This window comes from Denticeps clupeoides, unplaced genomic scaffold (genome assembly GCF_900700375.1).
Source record: "Denticeps clupeoides unplaced genomic scaffold, fDenClu1.1, whole genome shotgun sequence".
In the NCBI taxonomy this organism is placed as follows: domain Eukaryota; kingdom Metazoa; phylum Chordata; class Actinopteri; order Clupeiformes; family Denticipitidae; genus Denticeps; species Denticeps clupeoides.
The window spans coordinates 16393-42145 of NW_021629848.1; the positions used below are offsets into that span (position 1 = coordinate 16393).

Below are 25753 nucleotides of genomic sequence, written 5' to 3' on the forward strand. Positions count from 1 at the left end.
TGGTTCAGACGCCTCCAGATTGCAGAAAACATTTAGCAGGAATGAAATGTGCAAGCGTCTGTTGGAGCACCGATCCGGATTGATCGGTGCATTAGCGCTTCTTTTAGCATCGGGAGCTGATGGGGGCTAATTTAACAAGTTCTTCATCATCGTGATGCGCAGAAGATGCTCAACTCTAAGCTTCCTGTGGTGGATCGTTATCAATCTCCCTCGGCTTTTCATTCCACCATTTTGGAGCCTGCTGGGATTGGTTGGACGGCGGTGGTCACTCTGAGGGTCTTGTTGCTCATAGAACACACATTTCATTCTGCCCAGCTGCTCTGGATCAATGACGCCAGCCCTCCGTCCCGGAAGCACCGTCTCGTTCAAAAAAGCGGCTGGGGTTTTTCAGCAGAATGCAGCACGCTCTCCATGGTGAAGCAGGGTGTGACCTTTCTTCTCGACTTCACCCCCACCTCTGTCTGGAGTCAGCTTCCTTCAACGGGCACTCAGATCCATACTCTGTGCCCTCGACCGAGATTAAGGCCTATCTCGGATCAGGTGTCCACTTTGGCGTAAACCGAGATTCCCCAGATGGCGGTAGGAGCGGCCTGGACGTCCTTCTCGCTGTACCGGTGAAACGGAGAAATGGATTAGAAGAAATAATTGTAGAGGACAATAGGTGGGATGTGATGAAAAGTATATAAATTCACTGGAAAAGAAATAAGCATGAAATAAGCAGTCTGTGTGGGGAACCAGCAGCGCGTAAATTCTGCCTCCGGCCTCAGCAGCTGCCAGGTCCGCGGCGCCACCATCACAGCCGGGCAGGAATGTCGCCTGGTTTCATTTCATCTGCAAAACTGACAAATTCCTAAGAAAAAATAAGATTTATTAGTCCCACAAGTGGGAAATTTCCATCGTCACGGCAGGAAGTGGACAGTACAAGATAAGAGCAGCATAAAGACAATAACAGAGACACTATGTCCACTATATAATATAAAAGTTCACTGTACAAATAGCAAATAAATAGTCCTAGAATAGAAAAAATAAAACAGTGAATGTGGGGTGTAAAAGTAAAAAATATGTCTGTATATATATATAAATCTACATAAAAGGTATATTTGTGAGATTTTACATATGTACAGAGTGGGTAGATATACACATATTGTACTTAAGAGAAATGGAGATGGTGTACTGGATGTGTGTGTTTGTGTACTCAGCTGTTGTAGAGCCACGAACGATGCTTGGTTCAGACGTCCGAGGCATCAGGTGGGTGTGGACAGTTTTTCTGCTCGTTGGAGCAAATCTAAAGCTGATAAAGTCGCGTTGTAGATGTCTGGACACCCAGAGACTGATAAGATCAGCTTTTCCTCCATTCCCGCTTTTACTGTGTTGGTCGTGGGAGAATACGTCACTGTGCATAGTGCTCAAAGTAAAAAAAAAATACGTGGTGCGTGCAAAAGGCCACTGTACTCAGATCAGCCTGCCGCAGTTGTGTGTGTGTGTGTGGGTGTGTAATGGTGTAGTATTTTTTTGTATTAGAATATATCACAGGGTGTGAATTGAAACACCTTCAGTAGACTACCTGGTATGATGTCAGGTAGAACATCTTCCCTGGATACTGGTCTTCATTCTGGAATCTCTCCTGGCCTGAACAGCCCACAAGATGTCACCCTCCTCCAAGAAAGCAGTGGACTACAGCCCACACCTTCTAATGAGGGTCAGAGATGGAATGTCCACTCATGGCATACAGACAGCTGTGTGTGTAGTAATTTCTCACTTGTGGGACTGATAAAGGATCATCTTAAGTGTATGTGTGTATGAAGTGTGTGTCTGTGTGTATGTAGTGTGTGTGTATGTGTTTAAATTGGGCTCCAGGGAGTTTCCCCTGTAGCTGAATTTCTTTGTAAAGTCATGGTCTGCTGAGGATTTTCCACTTTGCTCCATTTTGAAAAGCATTGTGGTTCCGAACACTTTTACAGCTACAGAGTTTACAGCTTCATACATTTCTTCAGCCCTCTTATTGTTATAGTCTTTTCTTCTAATTATAATCTGCAGTTCAGCTTTTGGTTTTGTGTAACGGTGGCTCTTTGTCTGGATGTGAACTGAAGGTGGACAGTGAGGCGTCCGTCTTTCTTAAGAGCCTCTAATCAGCTTCAGCATCCCATCTAACCACCAGAGGGCAGCCAATCACGGCGCAGTAGTGGTCAGACCGCGCACTGAAACCATATGAGGATTTTACCTGAGGAATGTATGATACAGGATCATTTTTGTCGTTTTTTAAAGGGATCTGTACCAAACTAAATCTTTCTTCACCACCAGACAGCAGAGGGAACTGACAGCTGTGCTTGACTCTTCCTGGAGAATCCAGGAAGTTGCTCTCTAGGACGCCGCCCCAGGCTTGGAACCTCTCTTTTCTTTCTTCTTCTGATCTGTCACAGGGGGCTCCAGAGGAACACAGCCTGGTGAAGTTTATTACAGTGATCATGACAAATTACTTTTTATGCACACGGGGTAAAGGCCTGTCACACCTCCTACTTCCTCATTCTGGACTATTTAATCCCCCTCCTGTCAATACATGACACGCCCAGGCGTAGTTCTTTACACTCCTATTACCCCTTGTACAGACCACGCCCACTACCGACACCAACATGCAGGTTATCAGGCGCTTTAATTCCAGCGTTCTGATGGGTGAACTGGTGAATTAGTGAACATTAGTGACCACGCCCACTACCAACACCAACATGCAGGTTATCAGGCGCTTTAATTCCAGCGTTCTGATGGGTGAACTGGTGAATTAGTGAACATTAGTGACCACGCCCACTACCAGCACCAACATTCCAACACTACCCTGCAGGTTATCAGGTGCTTTAATTCCACCGTTCTGTGTAATGACCATAAAGTTGAATATAGTTTTTCATTGGAGGGGCATTCATAGTGAATAATGAATTAGATAGTGAACTATCCGCACTAGGTGTGAAATTCACCAGGGGATCATCGCTGACTCCGCCACCCAACCATTTTTTTGTTCGTCCATATTTCCCTGCTCACTTCAGATAAAGTTCTCACTTCTGTTATTGTGCCAGTTTGTTTTCAGGTTCTGGCCAGAGTCTATTACAAACCCATAGCATCTTTCCTTATGCTAGGCATCTTGAAAAAGCTCTGAAACAAGCCATTTCCTGAGCTACCGAGAGGCATCTGAGGATGAGCTGGGACCTCAGCGCACGACCATGCAGCTTTATTCCCAGGCCAGATCATCAGAAGTGTCTCAAGTCAATTAGCCACAGGCCAAAATAATTTTCTACAAAAACATCAATTGAGAGTGATTCTGTCTCGTTAAAGGCAGTCCTGACAGATAAAAAGAAAATATCATGTTTTTACATCCTTTCCAAAAATACTTCACAGATTTCTTATTCTGATTTCAACAAACCTTCATCTGTCAGATAATAAACCGGCTCCCTGTTATCCAGGCGACTTTTCTGGGTTGGGAACAGAGCAGGAGAAAACACCAAAACAGCCATGCAACTCCAGTCTATAATACAGTCTTGTATTATATTTAAACCTCGGATCTAATTAAAACTTATGTTTTAATTATATGACAGATTATATCTGCAACACAATGCATTTAATCGCATAAAAACGAGGGTCGCGTCTTCACCACAGAAGTTCTCTTAACATCACAAAATTCCAGAGGTCTTTTTGCTGGTGTCACGGATCTGCGCTGCTGTTTTAGTGAATCAGGGACCAACACCAACAGAAATTTGGTGTGTTGGTAGGAGACCATTGATAGAAGCACCTCACCATGATCTGAAGGTATCTGGCAGTAGAAGGATCTTTAGCTCCTGGGTTCGAATTCACTCTGTGGACGTCTAGTGTTGAAATGACTTGTGTTTTCTGCGGCTAGAACAGGCTGATCCAGGGACAAGCAGAATTCACTGGTTTAAGTACCAGTGCAACATATCAGAATCAGAATCGTATTTATTGGCCAAGTAAGTGCAAGCACATACAAGGAATTTGATTGTGGTAGATGGTGTCTCTCAAGTACAATGTAGGAAAAATCAACAACAACAACAATGTGCAAGGATGTGGTGTTATTTCCAAGTTGTGGATTTGTTTGTGATTTATAAATAACTATATCTACTTTTTATGAAATATATAGACAAAAAACGAAATCCTATATACAAGTGTACATAAAGTGCATTGTGCAATGATGGAGGTGATTTGCAGTATCAGCTGTTTAGGAGGCAAAATCAGAACATGTTTGAACTGGTCGTGGATTTTAGATATTACAGGCATGTCTGTGTTTCTGGTGAATTAGTGAACATTAGTTTTTTTCTGCATGTTTTTTAGCTGCTGCATGTGTGTCTATTTTGAATTTTGAATATTGTCCCGATTCCATTAACAGAACGGGGTGTCAGAATCAACTCAGCTGATGAATCAGAACATCGCCGGGACCCTGTTACTTGTGTTCAATTGTCAGAGACATCGGATAAATCACTCCCGGGTCCTATTTTTCCAGAATATTCCAAATACCTGTAAACATGGCAGTAATGCCGCCGCCTTGCTGTATGCTCACATGACGCTTGGCAGTGGGCGTGTCTGCTGTGCAAGGAGCACAGGAGCGGCAACCAATCCCTGTTTCCTGCTCACGACCACGTACCCTTCAATAAACTCGACAGCGTGTGGACTCATTATCCATTTGGGAGATTTGCATAAATCGGTATGAATGGCTGTTGCTTGATTTATGCTCAGAGTGAATTTAAAGCAAGCTTTAGTATCAATTAATTCTTAATGTGCGATTACTTAGTTGCATTGTAGTCCATATAATATTGTATACTGTAAAGTGCATCTTAACAAATTTTTAAAAAATGTAATCATTTTAATGTCACCAACAGGAAATGATTCATTAATTTTTTTTTTATTGTGTTGTTCACAGTTGAATTACCAGATACCAGCTGTCATTACAAAATATACAGATATGAACAGAACAAAAGCATATCAGTTATTTCTTGATGTATGTCTTTAATGGCTATGATGCTCCCATGGTGCTAAAAGAGAGACAGAGAACCTTTTTACAATCTGCACCAAACAGAGAGAGCCTGTCTGCAGATTATTCTCACGAAACGCCCGTTTCCTGGACCCTGTCCTCCTACACCCTGATCTGAAAAGCGCAGCGTCTCCTGAACGCTGGAGAAAGTCCATCACTGTAGCTCAGACCCTTTAAGTAATAGCTGGATTCGCGAAGCAGTGATCCTGCAGCTTTACACACATGCGTCGGGGATTTTTATAAAAAACCGGCCATGCCCATCTAGCCCTTTATTAATGCATGAATTATTGATTTTCACTGTTGGGTTCATACATTTTATTTACTAGGTAATAAGACTGGAGCACGAGCTGCGTCCTCCAATCAGGGAAGAGCACTGATCCCAGCCGTCTACCGGTCACCATCCATCCCAGACTGGCCCTGGGCACCAATTAGATGAGAGTTCAATATTACCTCCGGTCCAAGGGTCAGATAAAGGTAATGATGATCCAGGGGTGCTTCATCTCCTTCATCCTGAGACCCTAATGCAGGCTCTCTCAGTTCAGACAACGTGTGGAAAACGTGCGTTTAAAGCCAACCTTAAACGTTAAAGCTGGTGGTGAAAGTTGGTTAAGGTGACATTCTGCCTGCAGATCTCATCGGAGAGATTCTGAGGATACGGGCAGAAGGAACGTAATTAAAAATCTCGTGTGATCAGATTAGATCTCTAGAACACTGGAAATGTGGGTCACACCTCGCATTCCTGCTTTTATGCTGCGTACCTGGTAGACGTCCCTGGTTTATCGTCCAGATGTTCCTGGAAAATAACAGCCGCGTGGCTCTGAACCTACAGCTGGACCGGTGACTTCGGCTTAGCACCACAATCATTTCAGAGGCTCTTTGGACGGTTTGAGCCTGCCATCAAGCTCCATAGAGTGACGGAAGTCCAATTGGTCTTTAAATTTCGAATTGTTACGAAGATACTGATGCTCCTGTCTGGTTCTGATTGGCCCTGTAAGAGGGTAGTTTACTGTAATTGAAGCCATAATCTGTGTCTGTAAATCCACCCGTTAACTCAAACATAATTAATGCTAATTAATCATCTCCCCACGAGCCAGGCACCATGTCCGCATTTCGGCTTCGGTCTAGAGAGACCTCACAACTCTAGGCGCAGCTTCTGTTAATTAAACAGCTAAAAAGGCGCAACGCGCAGCCGACTTGACCTCCGGCCTGCCGGACTCCACATGTGGCGGCGGCGTGGCCGTTCAGGGGTGTCGGCGTGTGTTCTGGTGGTTCTGCAGATGGCGGCGTGATCGGGATGCAGCTCGGGGTGTCTCTGCTCGGCGAGAAGCGGGTCATTAGTAAACCGCGGAGGAGCCCAAACCGCCTTCTGCCTCGTTCAAGTGATGTGGGCAGCGAATGTTAGAATGCCGAAACTAGCCTAGCGGGTGACACACTCGCCTGTGAACCAGAAGACCCAGGTTCAAACCCCACTTACTACCATCGTGTCCCTGAGCAGGACACTTAACCCTGAGTGTCCCCAGGGGGGGACTGTCCCTGTAACTTCTGACTGTAAGTCGCTCTGGATAAGGGCGTCTGGTAAACGCTGTAAATGTAAAAGGACTTACGTCCTGACCTCTAGTACGTGGTTAAAGTCATTACGGCTCGTAGCTGCGGTGTAACGTACGGTACTCCCCATCTATTTCCCCCGCAGTAACAGAAAGCTGTTTCTGGGGAATGTACAGCGAGACGGAGAGAGAGATGTGAGCCCACCAACACGGAATACGGAGGATTTTCTAAAGGGAGGGGTGGAGTCCCAGAAGCTCTCAAAACAAAAGGCAGCCGAGTGGATCGGGGGAAAGCAGCGCTTTACTCAGGAGAGGACCGGGAGGGGAGATACACGCCGTGGGTCTGGAACCTGTGGAGCCGCCGCACTGCGTGGGTGATATTCTTCTTCTTCAACTCCAGCTGGCTTCTCCTCTGGCTGCGTTCTCCTGCAACGCGCTGAGATCCTGCCGGATTTTTCCTTTCACGCTTCCGACCGACGGACTGGGAGTAGACAGTAAATAGAGCGACCGAGCCGAATTAAGGAAAAATGGGTCCCAGCGTGGCATCTAAAGAGCCTGGAAGTCCGAGTCCTTCACCCAATACTGAGAGAAGATGCCTGCGGGCGGAGAGGCAGGAGAATGAAAGCCTGAAGGACGTCACAGGGGCTTTCGTGATGAGAACAAAGGTCCACGGGCTGAGATACCTGTTTTCCCGGGACAAGTCCCGAGCCCAGCGGCTGCTGTGGCTCCTGGCCATCTTCATCTGCCTGGGACTCCTCTTCACCTGGTCGTGGAACCGGGTTCTCTACCTGCTCTCCTTCCCCGCCGTCACCAAGATCCACATGGTGTGGGCGTACAACATGACCTTCCCGGCCGTCACCCTCTGCAACCAGAACCTGTTCCGGGTGTCGGGTCTGACGCGGGCGGACCTGTACCACAGCGGCTACTGGATGGACATCATGCACCAGAACCACACGGTCAACCGGCGGAGCCTGGCCCTGCTGAGACACAGCGTCCACCGCGAGCGCCTGCTGCGCCTCCTGGACTTCTCCGACTACGCGCCGCCGGCCGGGCCCGACACGGCCGAGATGGTCGGCCGCCTGGGCCACCAGCTGGAGGACATGCTGCTGGAGTGCAGGTTCCAGGGCCAGAACTGCACGGCCAGAAACTTCACACCAGTACGTAGCCGGGCTGCGCCCGTCAAAGCCTGCAGGACAGCGGGGCCGTTTCTGCTCGTGCTTGAAGCCTCGGTATCGGTGTGAATGTCGGTGTAAATATCGCTATTGGAACTAAGGTCACGTGCCCATGTTGAACCTTGACTAAAACGAGCCGCCAGGTCCGCTCCTCCCCCGCAGGTCGGAACGTTAATGGGCGTCATGAATATTTCAGCGAACGGGCGGGTTTAATTAGAACCGCCGCAGTGCCGTACCTCTCCGAAACGCTTCTCCTCTGACACCAACTTAATGCTTTTCCTGAAACTCTTCTGGACCTGCCCCATGGTGGCTTTTAATGAGCCAAAGGTTGTTCATTTATTTAAACGAGAATGACGTGAGATATTGGCTGAAGATTAAATTTGCCTTAATCGTTTTCGAGGCACAGCGCAGTGAAATAATTAGGTTGTTTAGCTTTTTTTAATGCAGGCGTCCTTTTGAAAAATTTGAATATATTAAGCGTTCGCAACGTTATTGGCTCATTAGACTCTGGCTGGCTTTTGAAATTCTGACCAGCATTAATCGGCTGCACTATTAAAATTCATAAGTTCAGGTTTCGGTAGAAGGGTGATGAAGTCTTGGTCATTAATAATGCAGCGTGCAGCACATCTGGACGGCTTCCTGTTGTTTTTCAGGGCCGACTGGGTCTCTCCGGTCATGTGATCTGGAGACTGGCACCAGGGTATAACTTATCCATCTTTTACATGTTTCAATCATGTTGCGCCACTGATAACTGTTTAGTCAGTACACGACCCGCCGTTCAGTATCGCCTCAGCCCTGCTCAGGAGCTGTGACCTCTAACACTTCTTCTCAGGACACACCACGACCCTCCATCATGCCAGACACTGGGCGGGGCCGAGACGTTAGCAGAGCAGATCTCATCTATGCTGCAGTTTTATGTGTACTGATAGATCAATCTCAAAGGGAACTTTCGCTATCCAGAGGCTTATAGAGACAAACACTAAGGTTGAACAATGGTCAGGTGGACGTCAGTTGTCCCGCTGTGGCCTTGTCCCCTATCCGTCTGTGAAAGGTAGAACATTAGAATGACCTCAGTGGTTCAGACCCCGTATCCCGGGGGGTTTTGTGGAGGAACGTCTTCTTGAATGCCTGGAGGGAAAACACGGGTGAATTCGCACTGACGCGTCTCATGAAATTACAAAAACCACTTGCAGCGCCTGGGACAACAATGCAGGATTCGAGAAGACAGAGAGAAGCAGATTTTTATCTCCCCAGCCAGGAGATTAGATCTAAATGAGGGAGTATTTTTGGTGAGACTGAGTCGAGTTTAATAAGCTGGCCATTAAAAAAGCTGTGGAAAGTGCCAGAGCCGAACATCTGACATGTGGACAGGAACTGTAGAGCTTTAACACGCTTTCTGCCTTTTCAGTCTGTCAGATGCAGTCAGGCCGATGGTGGACGAGCAGTGAACTGACGCGGGTCTCTCTGGAGCTCAGGCTCCGTGTCTGATGTTGACAGTGATGCTCGTGGGATCTCGTTACCAACCGGAGCCCATTTGTCTGTCCCTGTTATCTCTGTTCTCCTCACTTCTGGACTTTCTCTCTTATCCCAGCTTGGACCTACAGTGGTGGGAGCCTCAGCGCTCTGTAATATTTCATTGTCAGGAATGTGAAGGACGTGTAACTGGCAGCTGCCAGTGTAGTTTTTGTAGTTGTTTAGTTGGTGTTATTTGGGTTGGGGACTCTTCCACTGGGGCAGTGGTGGCCTAGCAGTTAAGGAAGTGGCCCATAATCAGATGGTTGCCAGTTCGAATCCCGATCCGCCACGTTGCCACTGAGGTGCCATTGAGCAAAGCACCGTCCCCACACACTGCTCCCCCGGGCCGCCTGTCATGGTGCCCACTGCTCACCAAGGGGTGATGGCTAAATGCAGAGGACAAATTTCACTGTGTGCACCGTGTGCTGTGCTGCTGTGTATCACATGTGACAATCACTCACTTTCCTTTTCTACTTTCTAAATACAGAGGACACATTTAGTTGTGTGCACATGTGCTGTGCTGCAGTGTATCACAATGACAATTACTTCACTTCTCTTCAGAAGGGTGTAGATTGGGTTGGGACTCTTCAGAAGGGTGTAAGTTTGGGTTGGGGACTCTTCAGAATGGTTGGAGTTTGGGTTGGGGACTCTTCAGAAGGGTGTAAGTTTGGAATGGGGACTCTTCAGAAGGGGTACGTTTGGAATGGGGACTCTTCAGAAGGGTGTTAGTTTGGAATGGGGGACTCTTCAGAAGGGTGTAAGTTTGGGTTGGGGACTCTTCAGAAGGGTGTAAGTTTGGAATGGGGACTCTTCAGAAGGGTGTAAGTTTGGGTTGGGGACTCTTCAGAAGGGTGTAAGTTTGGTTGGGGACTCTTCAGAAGGATGTAAGTTTGGAATGGGGACTCTTCAGAAGGGTGTAAGTTTGGGTTGGGGACTCTTCAGAAGGGTGTAAGTTTGGGTTGGGGACTCTTCAGAAGGGTGTAGGTTTGGAATGGGGACTCTTCAGAAGGGTGTAAGTTTTGTAATGGGGACTCTTAAGAAGGGTGTAAGTTTGGAATGGGGACTCTTCAGAAGGGTGTAAGTTTGGGTTGGGGACCTCTTCAGAAGGGTGTAAGTTTGGAATGGGGACCTCTTCAGAAGGGTGTAAGTTTGGAATGGGGATTCTTCAGAAGGGTGTAAGTTTGGAATGGGGGACTCTTCAGAAGGGTGTAAGTTGGAATGGGGATTCTTCAGAAGGGTGGTAAGTTTGGAATGGGGACTCTTCAGAAGGGTGTGTAAGTTTGGGTTGGGGACTCTTCAGAAGGGTGTAGGTTTGTGGGTCTTCTGTAAGGGTCTGTTAAAATCCAGTAATGTGTAGTGTTTATGGTTTTGGGTGTATAAAAATAATTTGCAGAAGGTATTAATCATATTGCCATGGCAACAGCAGTAGAAAAACAACCAGATGGCTGAATTCACTGTGCTGTTTGGTCCACTAGCTGCTCTTGGGGTTGCAGGGAGCTGGACAGGTTATTAGTAGCTTGAAATCCGTTTCTGTGTTACCTGATGATGTTTCAAAATTCATGATATATGTTTATTTTATTCATTTGAAATGTATTTGCGTACCTTTGTAGACATGCTAACTTTTATATTACATTTTAATCTTGTAATGTACTTGGATAAAAATCAATAAATATGATTTGGTTTGGATGTGCCAGAATGCCTCTTTAAAAGCATCCAGCAGCCCAGCTGCCATTACAGGATTCTGCAGCATGCAGCGAAAAATCATAAATTAATGAAATATTGAGCCTACATGTTCCTCAGAGAGACCTGAAGTGCAACCTTTTTAAATGAAAGGAATTAATAAAACATATTGATCACGGCCGCAGCTGGAGATGTAGAGCAGGGATTTGAAAAGATTTTTCTGACTCTATCAGGCCTGGATTAGGAAAGTTTATTATGATCTGGTGCCAGGTCACGGATTGAGGTCGTGGTCTTGGTTAGCAGGTGGCGTGTGATCATGTCTGTTTGGTTAACGGAACGTTTGAAGACTCCTTGGACGTTTTGCTTTCCACAGTGATTCATCATCGTTGCCCTCTGTGGTTTCAGAAACTCCAGAATGTGACATGCAGCTGACAGGCTGAGATCTCGTCTGACCCACGCTGGTGGACGAGTGGGCGAGATTTTATTTAATTGGATTTTTTTTTTTCTCCCGCTCTGCAGATCTACACCAGATACGGGAAGTGCTACACGTTCAACTCGGGCCTGGACGGGAACCCGCTGCTCACCACGCTGAAAGGAGGGACGGGGAACGGCCTGGAGATCATGCTGGACATCCAGCAGGATGAATATCTGCCCGTCTGGGGGGAGACAGGTGAGGTTCCCGCCCTCCCCGTGTTCGTTCGGGGAATACATTGTCTGGAAAAGAATTTGATGAAAGGACCGTTTCCGGCAAAACTGAATAGAGCCAAGAGAATAAAACTCCTTTATGTATAAATCGCCGAGTAAAATCCATCATCCGAGCTTTAGTATGGTGATTATAATTAATGGGTCCCGTTTTCACAAACAAAATGAGGCACTGTGCAGAGAACCCAGGCCAGATGAGGAACGTTTTTCAGCACGGAACTGAAACTCGGGCCAAGAAGATACACATCAGCCAGAGGTTCCATTCAATTCTGCGGTAAAACCTTCACAAAATACACTGGAAAAATTCAGTATTTCTCCCCTGTGGTCTTCTCTTCTTCTCCACCGTCTCTTGTATGTGTCTCGTATCTTTGTCTTTGTTGTCCCATCCATATTGTTTTCGGTCTATTGGTTTGGAGAGGGACTCATTTTGTTTAATTAGTTGTCAGGTTTAGAGCATTTTCTGATATGATGTTAGGCTCTGAGTCTCTCCAATCTCCTCATCCTGAAATCTTCTCCATTTGCTCAGTTTGCGTTTGAGTTTTGTCCATTTTTATTCTTCTAATAAGCCTGTGATGAGGCCCTCGCACTGACTGCCGGCAGCATCATCACTTCTTATAGTGCAGTGCAGTTTGCAAACCCAGGCCACGCCCCCCAGATCTAATATAAATGTGCTAATGACTGTACAGGGATCAATCTTTTTTATATTGAGTTCTCGGATTGTCTAGACAAAGAGACACCAATTAGTGGACCTTCAGTTGTGTCCCTGAGAAATGTACTGACCTTTTCTCTCCATCAAACTATTTAGCATTCTGGTTATAAATGAAGTCGGTCACGTGACAATAGGCGGAGCTCCCAGTAAGACATCTTGATTTAAACTAGTGCATGCTTCATCCTCGCTACTCTGCTTCAAGTTGTGTTCGCTGATGTCAGCTGAGCTGCTGTTCACCTGTCTGGCGTGTGTGTCCACAGACGAGACGTCCTACGAAGCAGGCATCAAGGTTCAGATCCACAGCCAGGACGAGCCCCCCTTCATAGACCAGCTGGGATTTGGTGTGGCTCCTGGCTTTCAAACATTTGTGTCGTGTCAGCAGCAACTGGTACCTAATGCTCAGCGTACCGCACCACACGCCTGCAGCTCCTGCTACGCTAACGCCCTGCCCCGCCCCGCCCCGCCCGTCCACCGCGCATTACAACCTGAAGAAAAGCTGTCCACCAGTGCAGAACACTTTCATAAGGGCTGAGGTTATATCAACTGGAGGAAAAACAACTCATAAAAGCGTCTTCTGCACAGAGCTTCACAGAGACATGCATCGCCCGAGGGAATTCTGGCTCCCGCAAAGCCAGAAGAAGTGTGTAAAGCAAAAAGTTCACGATTAGAAATGGATCTAATATTTTCACAAGGGGAGGAGGAGAGCTCGATATATTTTACCAGAGATCAAAAAGATGGGTGGAGGCAGAAGAGAAAAGACAGAACTAGATATTAAAGAGAAATAGGAAATAAACATGTAAGCAAGTGAGAATTATTCCATGAAAAGTACAAATTTGCTAATTTTAGTCATTTTAGCAAGTATGTTACATACATAAACATAAAAAAATGATTCAACATTCAATTTAAATATTATCTTAATAAGAGTAACTTGACCATGAATTCGTAATACTACAATTATTAAATTAATCTATATTTTTTTCCCGTTGAAGAAAAAATCCACACAGCCATATTCCTGATGTTATGCAGCTCTGATCAAATTCAAATTGGTTTCACTTGTCCCAGGAAAATATGTGCTTTGGATCCAAGTTTACAAAGGAATCCTTCCTGCTGCCAATATTTTTGTACTTCTTGTGGCCTGTTCCATCCGTACAAAATAATGAATATTTTTCTGGAAAATGCCGCGGCAGGACGGGTTCTTCCTGGACTATTCCTCCATTTGCCACCCGTCAGTACAGTTCATCATTACTGTTCATTTCTCTTAAAGAGCCAGATTCGCCGGTGCTGCGTTACGTTCTACTGTGCAGGCCAGCGGTCCTCAAGGCATTAAAGATTAAAAATATATAGCATGCGCCTAAATAGTCCAAGTCCAGCGGAGGCCTCAGAGTTCAGCATAAAACTCATCAGCGCCACGCACATGCATACATTCATCCATACGTACACCATGAACTTGTGTTGATTCACTGTCCCGTTTCTGTATTTGCTCCCTTATTTCTGTTCTTCTTCTGTCATTTGTCAGCATCAACTAAAAATGAAATCTGATACGATCTTAATTTGTCTCTGCCCAGTGATGGCCCCCATGGTGAGCCAGCTCTGGTTATCCTCATGTGGCATGTGGACCGATGTGGACAGATGTGTTTTTGGTCCAGATGTGGACCGGAATCACATCAAGTTGGTTCTGGGCTCTGGCCTGAGACGGAAGGGGCCCAAGATTTGAATGATTTCTGACAGGCGAAATATCAATATTTCCGTGCATGATTACTACAAATGTGATGAAAGATGTGTTAATAATGTCAGACATGGTTTGGATGAGCAGGGTTCTGCTTTCAGATGTTCCTCTGTGTTCTCCTGCCGACTGAACCCCTTAATCTGAGTTCCTCTGTGCTGGGAAAAGATTTTGATTAATAAGCCTGAATAACATGATTCGGTGTGCAGGTAAGAGACGCCCTGTCCGTGACGGGGACGGTGACTAAACTCAGACGTGTCCCGCTCGCCTTTGCAGATGAGACGTCGTACGAAGCTGGGGTCAAAGTTCAGATTCACGCTCAGTCTGAGCCGCCGTTTCCCAACGAGCTGGGCTTTGGCGTGGCTCCCGGCTTCCAAACGTTCGTTTCCACCCAAGAGCAGCGGGTAGCGTATGTGGCCTGATGTGTTTTGGGTGGAGCTGAGCTGCATGCGGCGGCGTTGGCTGTGGCCTGTCCAGATGGAATGTGCTCTCCTCCCCCGCCACCCAGCATCTGTCCAGTCCTCCCCACCTCCATCACCTCCATCATCACCGCCATTATCACTGAGAAGGGAAACGAGAACTACAGCTCAGGTGGGAGCGGTCATGTGATCATTGCACCCCGGTGTGTCCTGAAGCACATCCATGATGGACAGTGTGGACGGAGAAATCTCTGGTTTTGTGGTGTAAACGTCTAATGCATAAATCTGCACCATGTGATATCCCTAACGGGACAGTGTCTGTGACGGCAGTTCCGGTTCCGTTCATCCAGACTCATTAAGAAGAAGCTGATCCCCAAAACCCCCACGCAAGAGCTCCTGACGAGGCGGGAAAAGTCCACGTGTCAAACGCGAGTTGCAATTTAGGCAAGTCTAGATGATTGGACCTCAGGGCTCCTACGTCCTTCTCGGTGTCTCCATTACCCATGATGCCGTGCTGCTTTTTCTTCAGGTTGTAGAGCGCTGACGTCCTGCATGCTCTCTGCCTGCCCAGGAATGCAGTTTCTCACACGAGTCTCTTTCTTTTGATGAATAATTCTAAGCTGATATATTTAGCAACACTGTACATGTGTCAGTTGGACGTGACGTGGCGTGGCGTGGCGTGCCGTGACGTGCCGTGCCGTGACGTGTGCCGTGTGTTTCGTCGGCTTGCTGCTTGGCCGGCCTGCCTGGCTGCTCGCTGTGGAGACGCGCTGCTCGCTGGCGGTAACCAGGCGAGGCCTGTGGTGTGTTTCAGCTGCAGTACCTCCCTCCGCCGTGGGGAGACTGCAAATCCACCCCCATCGACTCCGAGTTCTTCAGCACCTACAGCATCACGGCCTGCCGCATCGACTGCGAGACGCGCTACCTGATCGAGAACTGCAACTGCAGGATGGTGCACATGCCAGGTACGCCGCGCCCCGGACGGACACTAATTGGCTCTCTGGAGAAGGGGACGAGTGTGCGCCTGTTTCTGAGAAACTTGTAGAGCTTGAACAGCAGCTCTGAGATTCACTCAGGCATTACCTTCCTTCCCGATATTATTCAGCTCCAGTTGGACCTCCAGCACAGCGAATGGTATAAAAAAAAAAAAATCCTGATAAAATATGACTAAGAAGGCGGGTGTGGCTCTGTGGGGAAGAGTTGTTTTGCCTCAGACCTTGAATCAGCAGTAGCCAATATGAAATAACATTTTCCCGTGTCCTGCAGACTGGTGGACAAGAGCCAAGCTGCTGATGTGCAGGCCTGGTGTCTGCAGCGCTGTGTCATCAGTCAGGATGGATGTCGAGTCCAGACTCCATCCAGTCTGTGCATCAAGCTGTCATTTTAGTCTTTATTAGTCGTAATCAAGTCCAGACTCATTTTAAGTCAGAATATTTTAGTCTAGATTTAGTCATTGAAAATTATATTTTAGTCTCTTTTATTAATACAATGCTATTTAACCCAGTCAATATAGTACACGTACCTGGTAGAACAGACAAAAAAAAACATTTTCTTTTAGTCAAACCTTGTGTAACTATAACCCACCACAAGCATTCTGAAATATAAATAATCCCTGGAATGCGTGTTGAGGAAGTGACATAATCTGTGTGACCAGATGGGACAAACAGGAAACAGAAATACTGCATAATAATAATAACAACCTAAGCAACAATGTCTCGTTTTCATCATTGAAAGAGACATTTTAGTCTAGTTTTATTTTGTAAAAATCATTTAGTCTTGTTTTTATTTATCAAAAATATTACATGATATATTTTGATGTATTTATTGTCACATGACCAGCATTTACATTGCATCTTCTTTGCCACATCATAAAGGTTCGTTGACAAAGATATTTCGTCATAAATTTGTATCAGCACCAGCCTTGGATGATTGTTCTAATAATGAACAGGGGGAAATGGCCTTGAAAAAATTTGAATATTTCTCCAAATGCTTCAGAAACATTCAGTGTCGGTGTCATTTTGGTTTTGATTTTGTGTTTTATATCTTTTATACCCTTGTGTGCTGTCACTCGGACCAGGAACCTCCACCGTCTGCACACCTGAACAGTACAAAGACTGCGCTGACCCAGCGTTAGGTGCGTTTCAGAATAAATTATTCTGCTCTCTCCTCGTCTTTTTCATCAGTTATATGTTGCATTTGTCTGCATTTCAACCCCGTCCTCCCATGTCCACAGATTTTCTGGTGGAGAAAGACAATGACTACTGTGTCTGTGAGACCCCCTGTAACATGACCCGCTACGGTAAGGAGCTGTCCATGGTGAAGATACCCAGCAAGGCCTCGGCAAAGTACCTGGCCAAGAAGTTCAATAAAACGGAGCAGTATATTGGGTGAGGAACGTTTATTACGTCTCTTACGAAACCACTTCTACTGTACACAGCGTAAAAATCGTCCCATCGAGCCACGTTTCGTCCACAGCTGACATGGTGGGTCAGGTGTTTTGGGTGAAGTTGAGACATCCTCTTGTGTTTTGGCCACTGGTGCTCAACTACACACCACACCAGGAGGGAGAAAAGTTGTGCACCGTGCTGCTTCTGAGAAGGATTTTACATGCTCAAATTGTGACATGATGTGTGCATTGGAACAAGAATTTCCATTTATTCTAGAATTTCCATTCCGTTTAATACAGCGAGATCATACGTTTATTTAATTATATTTCATCACTAAATTTAATTTAGAGAGCATCTCAACAGGAAAATTGACATTTTGTGAGCCAATTAATAGGAGTGTTAAGCTGCATTTCATTTGTAGATTATTCACAATGTCTGTGTGTGTGTGTGTGTGTGTGTGTGTGTGTGTTTCAGGGAAAACATCTTGGTTCTGGACATCTTCTTCGAGGCGCTGAACTATGAGAAGATTGAGCAGAAGAAGGCGTATGAAATCGCTGGATTACTGGGTGAGTCTCACATATCCATTACTCAGGGCTGCAGAGATCCATATGGCCAGCGTCACATCGTCAATAACTGTCCCCTCCTCCCATCCCAGACTGTCCCAGCATTCATCATGTGCTCGCTGTGTGGGCCACAGCTTGGGGAAGGGCCAGTAGATACCAAGAAAAACAAAATATCGGCTAGTTCACAGTCATTAAAGATCATTCAAAACCCAGATTTCATATTTCTTTCTTTCTCTACACAGTAGTTGCTGACAGGTCTCCACTAGAGCTCTGAAGGCATCTGCTGCAATATCTGGTACCAATGTATCAGTTACAGAGGTTTCCAGCAGAACCAATATCACCGCGCTGCCTTGATACACCCTGGGTCGAAGGCAGGGACACCATAAAGGAGTGAGGAGCATGTGCCAAACAGTGGGTCACATGGTTCAGTGCATTGCTCAGGGGTCAGAGGTCAACAGATTGTGACCTGGTGGAAGCGGCTGCAGTCTGCTGGTCCAGGACCAGATGCTGAAGGTAGCTGCCTGAACACATCGTCTCAAGTCAAGTTCAAGTTCAAGCTGAGGTACATACGTGTTAGACGGTACACAGGGAGAGGAAACAACGCTTCTCCGGAACCTGGTGCTACATGTAACATTTCAACAACGTTACATAAACGGAACATGCGACAAACTGGATACAAGATAACAACAAAGACTACACACAGCGCTAAAAACAGTAAAATTAGTAACGAAGGTAAAAAATGTGCAAATACTGCTATAATATAAATGTGATAGTGATGCCATTCACTGTGCACACACAGCCATCGGGATCTCCTGACCTTGTTACATCAGCGATAACCCAGAAGACAGGACCGTGGGGTCTCCATGGATGGTTCTACCCCGACAGGAAGAAGCCAAAACAAAGGAAACACAACCAAACCGGAGTTTTCCCGAGACTACAGATGGCCCCAGAGAAGAGCTTCTGGGACTGTCGTCTATGTGCCGCTATGCTGGGAAGCTTTTGTCGACTTTAGTTCAGCTTTTAATAAATGTATTCACAAACCGATAAAGCTGCATTTACAAATGACCGTACAAATTTGTGGATAACCTTACATTTTTCAAACATGACAATGCGCCATGTAGTCAACATGAAATCTAACTCTCGAACGTCCGTTGATGTGATTGGCTGTAAACTTCGGAGATATCTGATTGGCTACCTTTTGAAATAAATGTTCTCGGGACATTAATCACTGAGTTATGTGTCATACAGTGTTATATTTGGAGCCCACGTGTGATGATGGAACGGGAGAAATGTTGCCATCTACTGTATAAATGGAAGACATGCGCATTAAGCAGAGCGCAGAAGATCTGGAGGAAAAGTGGATCCTAGTTTCTGAAGGGAAGAAGCACACGTTTTTTCAGTTTATTCGTGATGTTGAAGAGTTTGGCTTGTGAAGTGGACAAAAAGGAGATACAATTAAATATTTTACATCAGTCGATGCGTCATCCTGAGAAGAGAAATATGGAACATTACAGGGAATTCACAAATATATACGGTGGTTTGTAAATGCAGGTTTATCTTTTTCTTTTTTTTTTCTAGTGAAAGTGAAGTGATTGCGATACACTGCAGCACAGCACACAGTGAAATGTGTCCTCTGTATTTAACCATCAACCTTGGTGAGCAGTGGGCAGCCATGACAGGCGGCCGGGGAGCAGTGTGTGGGGACGGTGACTTCCTCAAGGGGACCTCAGTGGCACCTTGGCGGTTCGGGATTCGAACCGGAAACCTTTCAATTACGTGTCTGCTTCCTTAACCGCCAGGCCGGCGGTCATATGAAAAAATTTAGTGAGTCGAGAAATACATTTGTGAATGGTGTTTGGTTTATTGCTGAATTAAGAAATATATTTGTGAACGGTGTGATATCTCCATGCTGGAGATGCTGTTTCCGATCATGGGTACGGACACGATGGTGGTGGCCTTGATACATGTAGGAACAACGGTGGTGCTCAGTGAGATGTTGTGAGAAGATGTCGGTGAGGACATCTGCCAGCTGGTCTGCACATCTTCTGAGCACCTTCCAGGGATGTTGTCTGGTCCAGCAGCCTTTCGTGAGTTAACTCTGTGAAGAGTTTTACACACGTCCCCCGTGGGGACACAACACCTGATCACTGGAAGGACGGTTGGATTTACTCGCGGTTACGTCGTTCTGTCAGTTCTGTTGAATCGTGAGTAGACGTCGTTGGTAGGGAGGGGTCACCGTCACTGTCAGAGGTTTTAGTCCTGTAGTTCATGACGACCTGCCACATGCGCCGCGTGTCACCGCTGGTTTCCTGCCCTGTGCAGGCTTTGCTGCTCTAATGGCTGGAGACAGTCTGGCCCTCGCTGATCTTAGGGCCACCATGTCACCCTTCCTGAGGGCGGAGTCTCGAGCTGTGAGCAGCTCACCCACCTCTGCAGTCATCCACAGCTTCTGGTTTGGTCTTGTGGTGATGGTCATCGGTGACACTGGAAACAGCCCCGGTTGGCCAGGTTCTCACCTGCTTCAGAACCGGTTTTGTGGGTCTGGGTCCAGAATAAAATAACAGTGACGTGGTCCGACTGGCAATGTTGGTGAGAACGAGATTCAGCACGTTTTTCTCGTCTCGTTGCAAAGTCCACATATTGATGGAATTTAGAGAGAACCGAAACAGTCCGTCAGTGGACCATGTGGACCAGACCACCTACATTTACGGCATTTACCAGACGCCATTATCCAGAGCGCCTTACAGTCAGTAGTTACAGGGACAGTCCCCCCCTGGAGACACTCAGGGACACGATGGTAATAAGTGGGGTTCAAACCCGGGTCTTCTGGTTCACAGGCGAGTGTGTAATCTACTACCAGCCCTGGACCGAGTACTTGGTCTGGTCTGATCCGGTGTTAACATTGCAATTCTGAAACACAAATTAGCACGACACGAGGTGGGAAAGTGGCGGTCTTCTGAAAGCAGGACGGTGTGTGTGTTTCAGGCGACATTGGCGGGCAGATGGGCCTGTTCATCGGCGCCAGCGTTCTAACCATCCTGGAGATATTCGACTACTTATACGAGGTACGTGTTGGTCCCTGGCATCCTGCTCCCGGCCCGGTGAGGAGTAACGCCACGTCTGCTCTGTTTCTCCAGGTCTTTAAGGATAAAGTTCTGGGCAACTTCCTGCGCAAGAAGCGGCCACAGCGCTGCCCGAGCGATAATTTGGTAACTAGCGCTCCCTCCCTCCCTCCGTATGTCCCGCGTGGGACTGCTCGTGGTGTTTTTCCACCATTCCTGCATGCTTTGGTGGTGGTGAGCACGCCTTCCTGCTGCATGGGCTGCGCCGGAGCCGCATGGCTTCTCCACGTGAAGGAATAGCAGAGTCCTGCATCTCTGGGTTGTCTGAGTGTGTGTGTGTGTGTGTGTGTGTTTTTTTTTAGAACGAGAATTGTAGCCTGCGGCCTACAGCGTGTCACAAGGATCGTGGAACTGATCTCAAACTTCCCGCACAAGTCGTGCAAATTGGACTCCCTTTCTGGGCTGAACCGGGTGCAAATGCTGATCCTGGATCTGGAGACACCAGCTCATGTACCCGATCCTTGGGTCACAAGATATAGAAACGTTGCGTGCTGCACCTGTGTGTGTGTGTGTATGTGTATGTGTGCACTGATGATTTGTGGAAAAATAGTACACTATTTAACATCTAAGTACACCGCGAACACACCAGTGTTCGTTTTATTTAGGATTTTCTGCCCCCTTCTGACCGTAACTGTGTATAACCGTATAATCCCATTTAATTTAATGCATAACAGTGCGCACTGCTAATCTAACACTGGTGTTTTTAACGTGTATTCAAATGTAAAAATTAAAACACGACGTTAATACTCTGAAATTACTTTAACGGGATATTTTATAAAAGTGCACTATATCAACGGCTCAGTTTAATAATAATTGACTATTTTTTCACAAGGAATGACTGTATTTGGACTGTTTCCTGCTTCCCTTTGGAAATGCAGATTTCCGGTGTAGCGGTGAAATTCAGGGCTGGATTATAGAAAACTCCAACAGTCCTGAAAAGAAGCTCTAGGCCTGACCCAGGCTGACGCAGCAGCGTCCGGCTACGCCACTGGCCACTGTATTAGAGACCCGCCGTGTGTGACTTGTACGGGGTGTATGTGTGTGCGTTTTGGGGGGGCGGTGGTTCCATCTCTACGCAGCAGTGACACTGATCCACTCCAGCATCCCACCACCACACCAGTGTCACTGTTGTGCTCAGAACGGTCCCACGCCACAGCCGCTTAGGCAGGTGTTTCTAATGAAGTGGCCATTAAGTATATTGAAAATACCGTAAATTGACTATTGACTTTGAGCATGAAAGTAAAAGTGGTCGTGAAGGCCGATGCCAAGGCTGTTCTCCTGCTTCTGTCGGATCTCGCTGCACCCACCTCTAGTGATTAAAGGTGACAGCGAGTCGGGTGGGCGGAGCTCCATGTGGTGTCAACGCTCTGACGTGCCCCTCCCCCTTTTCACACTCATTGTCATGTGATCACCCATAAAACCCATCCAATGCCTTGCGTGCGCTGAGCAGCATCAGCATCCCAGCGCGGCCCTGGGGCTCGGTTCAGTTCCGACGCGTTTCAGCCTGGTTTCGATCAGCCCCTAGACTTTTCTCTTTCATTCTGCACCATCTTATATACAAATATTCTTTTCAAATGCACCATTCCATGAGGTGAGGAGCACCAGAAGATGTAAACGAACGTCCTCCTTGTGCGTGAAGCCCTTTGATGTCAAACATGCAGATGTTGTCTCCATGTTTGAGCCCAAATGGCTGAGAGTCGCCCGTTAGCTCATGATCTGTCGACGCGTCTGGGGACTTGTGTGACATCCAGCCTCATTCCCCTCATTTTCATCTTTCTTTTCATCATGTCTATTCCAGGAGTTTCCAGAGAACCAAACCAGCCCTGGTGTCACGCCCAATCATGCCCCCAGGTAGCGACCCCCCCCCCCATGAACAATAGATCCTCCCTCTCACACTGTCCTTCCGCAGACTGTCTGGACACCATTCCATCTCTCATTTATTTTCTGGTTCATTTGTACGTCCTTTCCAACATGACTTTTTTTTTTTTATTATTATTATAAAGATATATATAAAGAGCAGAGAGGATGCAGTAGACAGGATATAAGAAATAATAAATTCTATCAGCAGGTGTGATAAACAGACAGGAGAATCAGACAGTATTACTGTTGATATTTTTATAACTATTTTCAATTAATTGTATTAAAATTAGGTCTCAATTCAGTCATTCCATCTGCTATCAAATGCCATGGGGTATGAATGGCAGTGATGAGTCAAAATAACCTGATTGAATTGACCTCCCAAAATGACCTTCACCTGGGGGTTCCACCTTCACATCACTCATATATGGATTCCGGAAATATTAAACTCACTGAAACTTGTATGGAGCTCATCAATGTTTTATTGTTCAGGACTGACATGACTCCAATCCCATGATGCATTTCCTGATGGGGTGAAAGATGGTCCGTCAAAAGCTCAGGAGTGAATTAAACGCGGACCTGGGTTGATGATGAAGGGGACAGATTTGATGATGAAGGAGACAGGGTTGATGAAGGGGACAGTTTGTGGAAGGGGACAGGATTGATGATGGAGGGGACAGGATGGATGATGGAGGGGACAGGATTGATGATGGAGGGGACAGGAATGATGAAGGAGACATGGTTGATGATGGAGGGGACAGGATTGATGATGAAGGAGAGTTTGGAAGGGGACAGGATTAATGATGGAGGAGACAGGGTTGATGATGAAGGGGACAGATTTGATGATGAAGGAGAGTTTGTGGAAGGGGACAGGATTAATGATAAAGGGGACAGATTTGATGATGGAGACAGGGTTGATGAAGGGGACAGTTTGTGGAAGGGGACAGGGTTGATGAAGGGGACAGGGTTGATGAAGGGGACAGTTTGTGGAAGTGGACAGGGTTGATGAAGGGGACAGGGTTGATGACGGAGACAGGTTTGAAGAAGTGGACGGGGTTGAAGAAGGGGACAGTTTGTGGAAGGGGACAGGGTTGATGAAGGGGACAGGGTTGATGAAGGGGACAGTTTGTGGAAGTGGACAGGGTTGATGAAGGGGACAGGGTTGATGAAGGGGACAGGGTTGATTATGAAGGGGACAGATTTGATGATGAAGGAGAGTTTGTGGAAGGGGACAGGATTAATGATAAAGGGGACAGATTTGATGATGGAGACAGGGTTGATGAAGGATACAGGGTTGATGAAGGGGACAGGGTTGATGATGAAGGAGACAGGGTTGATGATGAAGGAGACAGTTCGTGGAAGTGGACAGGGTTGATGAAGGGGACGGGGTTGATGAAGGGGACAGGTTTGAAGAAGTGGACGGGGTTGAAGAAGGGGACAGTTTGTGGAAGGGGACATGGTTGATGAAGGGGACAGTTTGTGGAAGGAGACAGGGTTGATGATGAAGGAGACAGGGTTGATGATGAAGGAGACAGGGTTGATGATGAAGGGGACAGTTCGTGGAAGTAGCGAGTGAAGACACGTCTGCTGGTTTGTCAGGATTACTGAACACGGCATCATTCCACTGGAACTCTGGACTGGTCGTCTTCTGGACAGGAGGTCTCGTTGGTTCCATGTTGGAGAACACATGTTCTCTGCGGCACTAGATCACAACACATATTGAGCGAAGTTTACGTAGGTTTTTCCATTAAAAATGATTTTTTGAGTTTTGAGGGTTAAATGCAGAGGACACGTTCCACCGTGTCACCGTGTGCTGTGCTGCAGGGTCACTTCATTATCAACTATATTTGATGCAACGCGCGGTACGCGCACGAAATGACAAGCTGGTGTCCATCTAGAACCGAGCTCAATTCAATGAGGTTGTTTGGCCGTGGAAGCTGCTGCAGGAGCATCTCCCACCTTCTTGCGCAGGGTGCAGAAGACGGGGCCCGGCCCGCGTTCTCGGGGTTCTCGCAGAACCCCGGGACCACGGACCTTCTGGTCCGCTGCCTCCCCACCGGCGGGTCTGCATGCAGCGCTGTGAGAGAGCAGGGCCGCGGCGCGTAACGTCTCCCCATCTTTTTTCTGGCTGCCTGCTCCACCACCTCCATCACCTCCTGCCCCGCCCCCGACTCTGACCCCGCCCCCCTCCCTCCTGTCCGTGTGTTGCAGAGCACCTGCGACACCCTCCGGAGCCACTCGGACAGCCTCGGGTTCACGCCGAACGTGCTACCTCGTCACCCGGCTGTAGGGAACTTCGAGGAGTTCGCCTGTTGACGAGCGGCAGGCGGGGACGGGGACGGGTGTGGCCGGGGCAGGACTCAGGTTTCTTCGCCACTTCGCCCTTTACTAGGACTCGTTCCTCCGGATCCATCGCGCCCCCCCCACACCAGCTCACTTCACGCGTAGAACCCGCGCCGGACCGACCACCCCGCGCTGTACATTCATAGAGTAGAGGCCACGCCCACCTTTCTTTCGTCCAATCGTGCTGTTGTATAAAATTATTACACGATGATCTAGTATAATAAACCATATATATAAACATCTATATTTACTCATCCGCCGTGTACATACGTTTTTACGCCGACGTGCTGCTCCTGATATATTAACGCGCCGACTGTTCCCCGTCTGTGAACTGTTCCTCGTGCCTGACAGAACCCCATCGCTGCAGGAGATGACGATGACGATGACGACGACGAAGCTGGGTCATCTCCTGCCCACGCCCGCCCCACAACCCAGAACCTTTTACTTTAGAACCGTCCCAAGCCTCGTCGTGTTCCGAGTTTCCAGACTGTTCATGGGACCCCCCCCCCCACCACAGAAAGCACAAGTTCCTTCTGAGGCCAGATGAACCAGACGACCCCATTTGACCCCTGAACCCTTGTTGATACGTGTGGTTACGGTTGTTGTCTGGTGTCTTCAGCGTGGTTATAACGTCAGAAGGTGGATGCAGGGCTGGGCGATAAAAAGCAGAATTAAAAAAACAATAATAATAAAAAAAAAAGGAACCATGTCCTGATGTAAAAACTATCATCATCATCATCGTCATCATCAGGCTTCGTCACCACATTCAAACGGATGATGATGACGGTAAAGCAGAACCGCGACGTGCTGTTTTTTCTAATCGATTTATCGCCCAGCCGTGGGCGTGTCTGTTTGTGGGCGTGTTCATCTGGCCTCGGCTGCTGTATGTAAATAACAATATCAATTCTTTGTAAATGAACTCAAGGTGTTATTAAATGGAATAAATAAAAGAATTCTCTCGGCCTTATGAACCCGTGTCCTGGTCACATGA

At 47.1% G+C, this 25753-nt stretch overlaps 1 protein-coding gene across 4 annotated transcripts; it reads left to right on the top strand.

The window, feature by feature from the left end:
• The first annotated feature begins 6763 nt into the window (after positions 1-6763).
• Positions 6764-25733, top strand: LOC114775945 (acid-sensing ion channel 1C-like). 4 transcript variants are annotated; one of them, XM_028966635.1, is made up of 11 exons: positions 6765-7727; positions 11457-11607; positions 12609-12736; positions 15305-15455; positions 16568-16624; positions 16724-16877; positions 17352-17443; positions 20426-20505; positions 20578-20649; positions 22361-22413; positions 24631-25733. In XM_028966635.1, exons 1-11 carry the CDS (start codon positions 7098-7100, stop codon positions 24707-24709), a joined length of 1647 nt encoding a protein of 548 aa, XP_028822468.1. In that variant the 5' UTR covers positions 6765-7097; the 3' UTR covers positions 24710-25733. The 4 variants fall into 4 exon arrangements, with proteins under 4 accessions (XP_028822466.1, XP_028822465.1, XP_028822468.1 ...); XM_028966633.1 differs by lacking the exons at positions 12609-12736; positions 24631-25733 and adding an exon at positions 14348-14475 and having other exon boundaries at positions 6764-7727; positions 20865-23456; XM_028966632.1 differs by lacking the exon at positions 24631-25733 and having other exon boundaries at positions 6764-7727; positions 20865-23455.
• Positions 25734-25753: the final 20 nt, after the last annotated feature.